This window comes from Mastigoproctus giganteus, chromosome 2, assembly GCF_048544385.1.
Source record: "Mastigoproctus giganteus isolate SK-2022 chromosome 2, ASM4854438v1, whole genome shotgun sequence".
In the NCBI taxonomy this organism is placed as follows: Eukaryota; Metazoa; Arthropoda; class Arachnida; order Uropygi; family Thelyphonidae; genus Mastigoproctus; species Mastigoproctus giganteus.
Window position 1 is genome coordinate 259,727,323 of NC_143576.1, and position 13,258 is coordinate 259,740,580.

General features: G+C 36.7%; 1 protein-coding gene across 1 annotated transcript in view; it reads left to right on the forward strand.

Annotated features, from left to right (window-relative positions):
• Vps35 (Vacuolar protein sorting 35) overlaps nucleotides 1–13,258 on the forward strand; it is a 298,912-nt gene that overhangs the window by 195,683 nt on the left and 89,971 nt on the right. The window contains exon 11 of the mRNA XM_090389880.1: nucleotides 1,663–1,785. Within this exon, the coding sequence (XP_090246006.1) occupies nucleotides 1,663–1,785 (123 nt within the window). The remainder of the gene's footprint in view (nucleotides 1–1,662; nucleotides 1,786–13,258) is intronic.

Genomic DNA, 13,258 nt, shown 5'->3' on the forward strand with positions numbered 1-13,258 from the left:
TTACATCAGATAAAGGCAGGAAAAAAATTTTGCAAAAATACTTAAATGGCAAAGAAAAGCAAATATGCAATTAATAAAATTTAATTAAAATCTGATGACGGCAAAGTGAATATTGATACATGGTATCAATATTCACTTTGTGGGGACCACACCTAACCATGCATCAAAGGACTGCATTTCCATACTTGTCAATAGCTATGCAAAAGAAAATTTAAAAAATTTTTAAATGAAACAGAAAGATATCTCTTATATAGTATGAACAAGGTAGTCCCTATGCAGTTTTTTAAAAATGAAGATACAAGTAAAAATTAGTAAAATGAATTCATTTTACTATTCATTTCATTTCACTGATTTTTCATTATTATTATTGTTAATTTTTTTGGTTTTTAGGAGCATTAGCAACTAAGGCCATATTGCTCCGGGATATGCGGTGGTCATTCCCTGATCTTTCCGTATTTGGTGGTGACGGGCTCATCCTGATTTTTCATTTTACTAATTATTCATTTTATTTTACTCATTTCATTTTTACTAATTTTTACTTGTATCTTCGTTTTTAGTCCTTTTATGCCTGGTTAGGTGTAGTCCCCTGATGAAATACCTGATCATGTATCAATATTCACTTTGCCATCATCAGATTTTATTTTAATTTTATTAATTGCATATTTGCTTTTCTTCCCCATTTTGAAGTATTTTTGAAAAAATATCTTTTTTCTCACCTTTATCTGATGTAGGCTGCCGTTACTTTTTTTTTTTTCTTTATAGGTTTCTACATTTTCGGCTATCTTCCTTTTTGGCCTGTGGCTTTCCAGACGTTTCGTACTACCATCATCTTTATTTTTATTTGTCATAATTTTATAATATGCATATACTTACATTTGTGTCCATTGCTGCTGCTTTGCGTGCTTCGGTGTATTTGCCATATTCTATCCTGTATATTTAACCTTCAAATATCTTATCTGTTTTTACTCTTTAATACTATCTCTTAAAGATTTTATGAATTTAAGAATTAGTTATCTGCTGCTTTGCGCAATACTTTTCTTAAAATACACCCATTTATGTTTTTCATCCTTTGATGGTTTTGTTTGAAACTCCGTGTTACCATTTAGCCTATGCTGTCTTTAATCTATAGTTAATCTACTCTTTTCCTTGTGGCCTTTAGTGTTATTAGCATTTATTATTATTAATATTATTATATGTACATCTGCATCCTGTGCTGCTGCTTTGCACGCTTTGGTGCATTTGATTTGTCGAAACAGTTTTTATTTTTCTGTTATCTCTACTGGTTTTAATTATATATATATATATATATATATATATCTCCAAACCCCAGTGATGTAATTAAATGTAACTAGCATTCAGACCAAAATTCTCTGAATTTGTTAGTTGTGGAATTGTTAGTTTTAGCATTTGAAAATGACATTTTGTTACATTTTAATAATCTCTAGTAGATTATTTATCTTTCTCTTATATACAAAATTGTTTTTCAGAAATTGAGTACATTTTGGAATGGTAATCACTGATAATATTTCTGCCTTGAATATAATTACACAACTCATGATGTTCTGGAATGTTTATATATAGTAGCATTTTATAGTAATAATTGTTGTTAATTTGTAATTTTATTCTATAAAAACAATGCTTTTGATTATATTTGGTTTTCAGCTGTTGAGTGCTGCTCGCAAACATTTCGGCAGTGGAGGAAATAAAAGAATTAAATATACTCTACCACCATTAGTTTTCCAGGCTTACAGATTAGCCTTTAGGTACAAGGAATGTAGTAAAGAGGTAATGATATTATTGAATTCTTGTACTAAATGAAGCAGTTTAAAGTCATATCTGCCAGCAAGAAAACTTTCCGGACAGAGTGTGATTGGCTGGATTTATATATTGATTGGCAACAATACATTTCATCAATCTATTAATCATTACAAAGAAATTTAATAACCATTATTTTGTTCCTACATGGAGAATATTCCCCTTAGCTGTTGATCAGTATTAATGCTTGATGAGAAGCAAGTATGGTGGTTGATACTACATGACTGTTTTCTAAAATTTCTTAACAGTGGAAAAATCTTATACCCGTTTAATATTTTAGTCAGTTTCCCTAACTTAATTAATGTACACAGTGGTTACGTGATCTTAATATATACAGCAGTTACATGAGATTAGGTTAAGAAAATTTGCAAAAGTAAACAGTAATATGTATTTAGATTGCTCACAAATGAGTGATTTTTTCCATTGATGCTGTTAAACCCCAAATTGATTCATTGTCAGACTGCACAGCAATTGGTGATCAGTGTTTCCTCACTGATACATTACTGTAGTGTCTTCTTTTAACTGAAAATTAGGAATAAAATTTTAAAAGGGGGGGGGAAACCACACTTGGATTGACAGCAGCTGTCAGTAATATAAAAACCAGTCAATCACGTGCAGTCTTCATATTGTAGTTTTGGAAACTCTTGACGTGCATGCTGTTCTAAAATTTCTCTGATAACATGAACTATTTTTTAATGTTGGCTGAGATGACTAAGGTGCTCAGGTTGCTCTAAATTCCTTTGTATTATATAATTATTTTGATTATTGATGGCATTTTGTAGGTATAATTTCCTTAAGAAAAAAAATTCTCAAATTCAATAAAATATCCAGCTTAAATGCATTTGGTGCACGCACGCATGCAGAGACACGCACGCATGCACCTGATAGACATAAGCAAAAATTACTGTTTACGTGAATGTAATCTGACAAAGTGAACTTATTTCTAAATTTTTTTCAACTGATTCTATAGAGATGATGGGCTATCCTTAGCACTAAAACACTTTTTTAAGAAAAAATCTTAGAGACCTATTGAATTGAACTTTGCTTTACAGAAACAGTAAAAAGGATGGTTTGTAGAATTAAAACCTGTTTACATAATGTGATAGTACATAGCCAAGGCAAAAAAAAAAGAAAAAAAAAGCCTTCTAATAATGTTTCAGCCTTTCACAGAGATATTTGATTTGCCCTAGAGCCAGATATGCAAGAAGTTCTGAGGAAAATCATTCCTATTCTAAAGTTATACTTTAGAATAGAGTGATGCTTGTGCTATCAAATTCATTGTACTGTTTAGACTGGTGATTCTCAAACTTTCTCTTCAAACCTCCCTTTTAATATAAAAATAAAAACACCCCTACAGGGACATTAAAAGCATTGTTGGGCAAAGGAGCCTGAAATTCTGAAAATTTATCAAATCCATGAGAATATGATGGAGATGTTGCACTGTGATGTTCCCATTGTACAGTACTCTCAAGAACTGGGTTGCTGAATTCAAAAGGGGTTGTTGAGTCACTGATGATGAACCAAAGTCTAGAAGACCCATGAATGTGTCAATCAAAGAAAATGTTGATGCTGTTCATGATCTGATTTGGAAAGATCATCATGTTAGGTTACAGTGCATAGCAAAGATACTAAACGTACTCTGTGAACAAATCCATATTTTGTGCAAAGAATTGAACATGAAAAAAATTTCAGTGAAATGGCTGCCAAAAGTTTGAATGCAGACAAAAAGAGGAAGTGGGTGAATTGTGCTAAGATAATTCTTGTGAAATTGGCCCAGAAGTTTGTCAGCCAATTGACTGTTTGTGAAACTTGGGTTCATTACATTGTGTTCACAAATCTCCTTTATGTAAAACTGTGAATAGGGTATATGATCTAAACCTGAAACTACATCAAGTGATAAGAGGATAACTTCAAGTTTTTATTTGCCAACTGGAAAATATGTGCGCTGCAGTAGATGGCAGCATAATTACCACACTCTAATCATAGTGGAATTTGCCAAAAAATTCCACCCCCTTGAGCTTTTTGTCAATTAATACCTTCTGTACAAAGTGTAACTAGTGTGATTTCATCCTTAGAATGGCAACATTACATATTACACATTAGTGACTTTGATGTGTTAAATTCACAACTGGTGCATCATATGGATTTCCCTTGGCTTCACATAAAACTTCCTTGAAGCAGTTCCACTGCATCCTCACTGGCTTTTATTTAGCCGCCACGTCAGCTGGGATTATTGCACAAGCAAGCATCCTTTATGAATTTTCCATGTCATTGCACAACTGTAAGTCTACCCAGTGGCTTCTCTTTAAACCATTTGAAATTTATGGAACAGCAGTGGCAAGCTGCAGCTTGCCACTGAACCACAGTATGCATTGCATCTCTTATACAATGTCATTTATTATAGTGAGTACATTTTTCATTTGGTGAATAAAAACTTAAGATATCCTCTATCATTTGGAAGTGCATTCAAGTTTGTGTCTTGTGCCCCCATTCACAAAATAACATTTTATTTTTGTAAAGGAGGTTTGTGGACACCCTGTACTACTGGGGTCCCCTGATTAAATCAGGGGATGCAAGTAGAACAACTGAGAACTAACTCAAGTTCTCAGTTGTCCAACTCACTGCTTGAGAATCTGGATGTAGTAGTAGTGGCATGTGATGCAAGAAAGCAAGTGTATGAGCTTATGCAGCACCAACCAAAAAAAAAAAAAAATCACATCATTCCCTCCAAATGCCTGTCCAGTTCCTCCTTAAATTTATTCAACCTATCAACTTCCACGACAGATGGAAGTATGTTCCAGCAATTAACCACCCGCTGGCTAAAGGCAAATTTCCGCAGATCTATTCTACATCTGTCAGCATGCTCAACCCATTCAAGGCCTTATACACCTCAATCAGATCACCGCGCAGGTGCCTAGTCTCCAGCTACTGCAATTTGCAGAACTTAAGCCTCTCTTGGTAAGAGGATCCCTTCATTCCCCTCACCAATCTTGTTGCCCTTCTCTGTACACGCTCAAGTAAATCTACATCCTTCCTAAAATGAGGCCTCCAGACCTGTACACAGTACTCAAGGTGTTGCCTGACCATTGCCTTTTACAGAGGGTCAATCTGTAAAAGGCAATGGTCACCCTGCTAGCAAAATTCCTATATATCATTGACAAAACCCCATGACCTGCCCTGGCAGTATGTCTGCATTGCTCAGAAAACTTCATATCTGACTGCACAATTACTCCCAGGTCTTTTTCATTTTCTACCACCTTAAGTGTAGTACCACACAGTTGGTACGTTTCTCTGGGGTTACTTCTACCCATATGCAGTACTTTGCATTTGTCAAGGTTAACCATATCTCCGTCCGCTGGGGTACATACCAGCCCCAACTGGGTTCAGCAAGTTAATTCTATAATTTTTACTCTAATTACAGAGCTGAAACTCGCTATAGTTGGAGCCAGAACTGTTTTCTTGAATTTTCCCACTTAAATTTTCAAAACCTTCTATTGAATTTCACGCAAATGACAAAAATGTGACATCAAGTATGCAATTTTTTAGGCCTTTTCAATTAATTTTTTTACCCCCGCCCTAACCAGCCTAGAGCTTATGAAACCCGACACTTGATTTGTTTCTTGGTGTAAAGTGCGCGAATTTCTTTTTACGGAGAGGAGCAGGTCTGATAAACAACTCCGCGTGAATACGAGCGAAGCGTGGGAGGTATATATCACGTTACCAGTACAAATACATCGAGACGGTAAGGGAGAAGTGTAAATAAACAAAAGACGAACAGGAGCTACGGTTTTTGACATAAGAAGCAATAAAGCCATACAGTACCAATAACAGTTTATGGAAGGTGAACAGATCGTATATCCTATCTTCAACGTGTATTGCTCCTACGAACAGAAGATCAAGGAAATTCATCTGTTGGAAACGGGAAAAACTGGTGTAAAACTGATATTTCACTGCATTATACTGATATATCACAGATAACACTGCAATGCGCATTCGATAAAAAAAAAAAAAAAAGTTCGCTTTATTGTAATTGTTTTTAGTAAACAATATCAGAACAGCAGTTTCCATCTTCTAACCAAATTTAGAGAAAATATTTCCACCCATAGCTGCGTTATAAACTTCGAAACTGGTGCATCAAAAGAAAGAAACAAAATCATCCGCTATGAATTTCTTTCTTTCTTGAAATGTGTATTGTTCATATTTGTGAACTGCAATATTTGTAACAATACAAAGCTAACAGATTACAACTAACGGCTGCTCAAAAAGTATCGTTAGAAGATATTTGCTTGTTACGCTTTGATGTCATAATGTTAGAAAGTAAAAATGCGAAATATTGTTCTCTAAAACAATTGCAGTTTCGGCATCCTAGGATGAAGCTGACTTAGAGCTGCAATGCTGTTTTTTTTATTATTATTTATTTTCTTTATTTATTTTTTGTTTTTGTATGGGCGGCTCCTAGAACAAAAGTTCATCTCGGCCTCGTTGCTCTGTTCAGTTTTTACGCATTGTCAGGGTAAGGCCAGTGTGTGTCGTGAAAAAAAAAAAAAAAAATCATCCCGCTTAGGAATATCCTATGTTGGATGAAGACAGATGAAAAGGAAGGCAAAAGAGAGAGAAAAAAATTTTTCATCCCGCACTGGAGAAAGTGACAGGAAAGAAAAACTGTTTGTGAGCTTATGTGTGTGTTCTGTATTGTGATGTTGTATTTGGGCATTCTGGCTACCTGGAAGCAGCGATCACCTGGACGACTGCCTCCAGGTACTCGTCCCTAGCAGGAGGGCAAGATCTCCCCTACTAACTGCACGCCCTCCTCCCTGGGGAACTACTACTAGTAGTAGTAGTAGTGGCATGTGATGCAAGAAAGCAAGTGTATGAGCTTATGCAGCATCAGCCAAAAAAAAAAGTTCCCAGGGAGGAAAGAAAAACTTGTATAAGATAAAGAGAGGGAAGGAGAAAAGAGGAGAAGCACTATCCCGGCCCAGGGAAGCCCCAATCCAGGATGGATTGCTAGAATAACACAAGAAAAAAAAAAATAATAATAATATAATAAAATAAAATAAATAAATAATAATAAATAAAATAAATGAAAGTTAGCGCTCTAGACCTTTGACAATCTCTTGGCCTTCTGCCCACCAAAAGGGTATTTTTTATTTCTCTCTCTCTCTCTCTCTTTCTCTCCAGGGTCGGACTAGAAAGGGTGGACTCCCTCCCCTAAGGAGTTTTTTCCCCTCAAGTGAAAGAAGGGAATTGGAAATTTCATGAAAATGAACCCTGTTTTTCTTCATTCGGTGAACGGCTACTCTGTCAGCGCAAGAGAAGTGAAATTACATTTGCAGCTCAGAATGGAATTCAAACATTGAAACACATGACATTTTATGTTGAATTTTTCGGGCGTTGTGTGATAATGAAAATTCAATTTTTCTCTGGAAATTTTTTGATGATATCAAATGCATATCAAGGAAATATTGAAGTATTCAATAACAATTGCTTACAATTTCCCAATCCCTCACTACGAGTAACGGATTGTTCTCACAATCTGTTACTAGCTGCGCATTTTTTTTTTTTTTCGTTTGTACACCAGTGAGATGCATGTGAAGTTCCTTCGATATCAGTTTTCGAAGTTTATAACGCAGCTACGAATAGAAATACTTTCTTGAAATTTCGTAAGAAGATCAAATATACATCCATGAAACTGCTGTTCCGATTTAGTCCTCTAGAAACAATTACAATAAAGCGAACTTTTTTTTTTTTTATGAAATGCGCATTGTAGTGATCAGTTTTACGACAGTTTTTTTCTTTCTGCTTCCAGTAGATGAATTTCCTTGATTTTTTTTTTTTAGTAGATAATACATATTGAAGAAAGGAAATGCAATATTTTAGTTTTTCAAAACCAATTCGTTGCAATTCTTTCGTACAACAATTACGAAAAGCAATAAAGCTACTGTTGTGAGTGAGCCATGCAAATTAGTGTTCGCAAGTAATGATGCTCAACTGTTTGTTTTCCACGAAAGTTGTTTACAGTTTCATTCTCTCCTTGGATCACCTTGGTAACGCTAATGACGTAGGCTTGACCAGTCAATTATCTCGCTGCGTGCGTTGATTCGTTTTAGCCAGAGGCGCCGAGCTGACGCGCGAATTTTGAACTAATGAAGTAACGCGTTTTATTTTCAAAGCTTGGATCTTGTTTTGCCGACATCAAAATTTAATAAATTGAAATGTGATCGTACATTTTTTGCTGTTTTAGAGTGAATTAATAGTTTTTGCTGAGCGCTAAAGGTAGGAAATCAAAGAATATACTTCTGTTTATGTATATTGAGAGTTTCAATTTGAAAAATTGAGTAGAAATTATGAAAATTATTAGTTTTCTTCGGGGGGGAGCAACTTTCGAGTTAGGGTTAAAAATTAGACAAAAACAGGGCGGACCAGGCTCGGGTTAAACTTCAGTTGCCACTTCTTAGCATTAGCATTAGTAGAGGCATATGATGAAAGAAAGCAAGCTTATTCAGCATCAGCCAAAAAAAAAAAAAACACACACACACCACTCCCATGTCACCCCTCCGTTCGTTCGAAATACCTGTCCAGTTGAGCCTTAAATTTGTTTAGCCTATCAACTTCAACAACAAGTGACGGAAGTCGGTTCCACCAACCAACCACCCGCTGGCTAAAGGCAAATTTCCGCACATCTATCCGACATCCGTCCTTCCTCAATTTGAATTTATGTCCTCTGAGGTTATTATTTTGAGCAAGATGAAGAATCCCATTGGCATTGAGCATGCTCAAACCATTCAAAGCCTTATACACCTCTGTCAGATCACCTCACCGGTGCCTAGTCTCCAGACTCTGTAATTTGCAAAACTTAAGCCTTTCTTCGTAAGAGCAACCCTTTGTTCCATTCACTAATCTTGTTGCCCTTCTCTGTACCCGTTCCAGCAGCTCTACATCCTTCTTGAAATGAGGCCTCCAGACCGGTATACAGTACTCAAGATGTGGCCTAACCATTGCCTTATACAAGGGAATAATCACCTCCTTATCCCTGCTAGAAAAATTCCTGTATATCATTGACAAGACACCATGAGCTACTCTTGCAGCTCGTCTGCACTGCTCAGAGAACTTCATATCTGCCTGCACAATAACCCCCAGGTCTTTTTCATTCTCCACCACTGTCAGTGTAGTACTGCAGAGTTGATATGTTGCTCTGGGGTTACTGTTTCCCATATGTAGTACTTTACATTTGTCAATGTTAAACTTCATTTGCCACCTCTCAGCCCATCTGTTCAACCTTTCCAGATCCTGTTGCAACAGCATAGCGTCAGTAGTGTCCGTAACAACCCTGCCAACCTTTGTATCATCTGCAAACTTGAACATTAAACTTGATATCCCATCATCAATATCATTCATAAACACCGAAAACAACAACGGACCCAACACTGAACCCTGAGGAACTCCACTAATAACATTAGTCCACGTTGAGCAGTGTTCATTGATTACCACTCTCTGTCTTCTGCCACTCAACCATCCCCTTATCCATAGCAGCAATTTGCCTCCAATGCCACACTGCTCCAATTTGTGCAGCAGTCTTCCATGTGCAACAGTATCAAAAGCCTTTCTAAGATCCAAATATATAATATCAAAGTTATTCCCTGCATCCAGTTCTTTTGTGACTACATCATAGTATCCAATCAAATTGGTCAGGCAAGACCTGCCCTTAACTAAACCATGCTGCGTCTGAGCTATAACTGAATTCTTGTCTAGATGATCCTGCAGTGCTTCTTTAACCAGTGCCTCCATTAATTTACCTGGAACAGAAGTTAAACTAACAGGTCTATAATTACTTGTGTCAGCCTTTGATCCTTCTTTGTGAATTGGGATTACATTTGCACATCTCCAGTCTATGGGTACCTCCCCTGAGTCCAAAGAAGCTCTCATAATTATGGCTAGGGGTTTGCTTACTTCCTTTGCTGCCTCCTTTAATATAACTGGATAGATCCCATCCACCCCAGGTGCTTTTCTTATGTTTAACTTCAAGAATTTCTCCTCCACTTTGCTTTCAGTGATTACAAAATCATTGTCTCCTGCTACAATTTGATAACCTTCTGCCATTTTCAAACTTTAATAATTCCTCATATGTGAATGTAGATGCAAAATACTCATTCAGTTTGTTTGCTATCTAAGCAGGATCATCAACAGTTGAACCATCAATGTCAAGTGGACCAGTCAGATTCATTCTCTTCCTTTTAGAGTTTATATAAGCAAAGAAATCCTTGCTGTTTTTCTTAGCATCTTTTGCCAAGCATTTTTCTTAGCATCTTTTGCCAAGCATTTCGTAATCTGCCTTCGCCTGCCTAACCTCCTTTGTGACCTGATTACAGACTAGCTTATATCTGCCATAGGCTTCTGAGTCTCTTGATAATTTATATGCATCCCATGCATTTTTCTTCTCTGTTATGAGTCTCATTAGTTCATTAGATAACCATTTAAGCCTAAACCTTGAACAGTATTTCTTAATAGGTATGAAACTTTTAGTAGCATCCACGATTAATTCCTTGAATGCTTCCCACTTAGAATTTACTGTTGTTAACATCGTCAGTTGATCCCACTGTACAGAATTTAAAAACTGTCGGAGACCACTGTACTCGCCCTTACGGAAGCAAAAATCCTTTCCTTTACCCCTGATAGTAATTAAATCTTTAAGTAATTCCCACATGAGTACACTGTGATCACTGCCACCTAGTGGTTCCTTTATCTGCAAATTCTTAATACACGAATGATCACTGCTGATAACCAGATCAAGAGTATTACTTTCTCTGGTTGCCTCTCGAACATGCCGCTGCAGAAAACAATCATCCAATAAATCCACAAAAGTCAGACTAGTGTGTGAGTGACCATCCCACAAGTTCCAGTCAATATCTAGGAAGTTAAAATCCCCCATTATAAGACATTCCGATTTACTAGCCCACTCTATTTCTCTGTACAATTGTTCATTGTACTCATTCGAGTCATTAGGCCTATAACACACTCCTACTCTTATTTTTGCTTTCGCAGTGCTTATGTCACACCAAACTGACTCAACGGTGCACTGTTCATCTATATGAACTGGATGCCCTTCTTTTGATTTTATGTTTTTCTTAATTAACAGCATAACACCTCCCTTTCTATCCTGTCTATCGTTTCTGTACACATTGTACTACCCAAATTCCAGTTCAGCATTCCTTATATCTGTGTGACACCAAGTCTCTGCGATCCCAACAATATCTGCCTTTGATGTCTTGACCAACACTTCAAATTCATCAAATTTATTTACTATACTTCTAGTATTGGTATACATGCAAGCATACATGCTCCTTCTCCTATTCCTAGTTACCCTAACACATCCCATATACCCACCTATTTCAGAATGACTGCCATCCGTCCCTGAAACCCCCAACACCCCACTCTCCAGGTCGCTACTTATTCTAATTGAAGTTGTGCAAGAATCACCTTCACCTCTGCCTATGGCTACTGTTAAACTATTAGTCCTTGTATTCCCCCAAGCTATCAGTTTTCTGACCCACCTAACACTGCCTCGATAGCATCAGCAAAAATTCTTGCACCCTTTCTATTTAAGTGAATCCCATCCCTATAGAAGCAGTCTCTCCTGTTAACAAGTAGAGTCCAGGCTGAAAAAAATTCTACCTCTTGAGCCTTGCACATTCTTTCCAGGGCCGAATTGATCGACAAGGCTCTCATCATATACTCCCTTCTATCGTGTCTGGGCAGAATTGCAGACACTTTCAAATTCAACTCTAATTCTCGGCTTTTGTTCAACAGTGACCTGTACTTTTTAAGTAATTCTGCCAGTCTCCTACTCTTAATATCATTAGTGCCAACGTGTACAACTATATCACCTTTTGTGCCCTTAAATCAGGATGTATATCAGGATCACCAAGGTCTGTGAATTGGACAACTGAGAATATTGTTATTAATATATGAGGGGGGGAAGAGGTCAAAAAAAAGATTTGAGCACTTTTTCAACATAGTCACCGGCAAAATGCCACATTTTGGCCACATCTCAATACACTTTTGCAAGACAGATTTGTAGACATCCTCAGACTGTTCTTTAAACTATGCCGTGTTAGAAGAAATCACCTCATCAGCAGCAAATAATATTCCATGAAAAAAGGACTTTGGGGCAGGAAAGAGGAAGAAATCTGAGGGTGCAAGGTTAGGGGAATAAGCAGGATGTGGCAATATTTGAAACCCACATTTGTGGGTGCACCTCATTACAGCATACAAAGAATGGGCAGAGGCATTATCATGGAGTAGACATACACCTTTTGTCAGCATTCCCTGTCTTTTTTCTTTTATAGCAGCATATACATAGCTTTATGTGGAAGCTACATGCTGTTATAAAATACTTCACATTTTGGATAATAATTCACCATCACAATATTGCCTTTCTGTAGGTAATCTGTTAGTATTACACCATGCTGATTCCAAAAAAACTGACAGCATCACTTTGCCGTCATCAATTTCATTGTTTTGACATTTGTTTAGTTTTGGATCGTAGTGATGGATCATCCAAGTTTCATCCATAGTATGATTAGCCATGAAAACAATTCCTTACCTTTTCTGGAACATCAACATTTCATCATGCACATTATGACATTTCCTGGAAAGGGGTCAGAAGTCTGGGAACCCATCTAGCAGATACTTTACTCATATACAACTGTTGACTGATGTTCTCTACAGATCCTACACTAATTTGGAGCTCTGCAGCTAGTTCACTGATGCTAATACGGTGATCTTCCTGGATTAATTTCTCAATTTTTGCAATACTCTTCTGTTACACTAGTTACTGGGTGTTCTGGAATTTCTTCATCATGCACTGAGAGCCTTCCACATTTGAATTGTTTATACCAATGTGCAGCAACACTAACATGAGTTGTCTTCTCTATAAAAATTGATCATTTCTTCGTGGATTGCTTTGAGTGTTTTTGCTTGCAGAAAGAGGGACTGGATTACTGATCTGTATTCTACTTTATCCATTGTGAAACTTCAAGTCAGTCAGCACTGTAAAGAAAGTTTTTCTTATATATGGAGTATTTATTTTGTTTTTTTTGGATTGAAAGGAAATGTGTGGTTGCTATAGAGATTTCAAGGTATCAAACAAAATTTCATCTCCAGTCTCTCTATCACAATTATTTCTGGGTGAATATAAATCTTTTTTGAACACCCCCATCATATATATATCACATATCGATATATGTTATTGTAAGACTTTCTTACAAATATGCAAACTTCATTCATCATTTAAGATTCTCGTGATGCTCGGTTCAATCAAACTCATTTCTCAGAAACTTTGTCAAGTTTGATGTTTTCATGAACGCTAAATTTACCTCTTGGCAATTTCATACTTCTAGTACCATTTCAGGTTGTACTTCCTTCCTCCAAATGTTACATGATT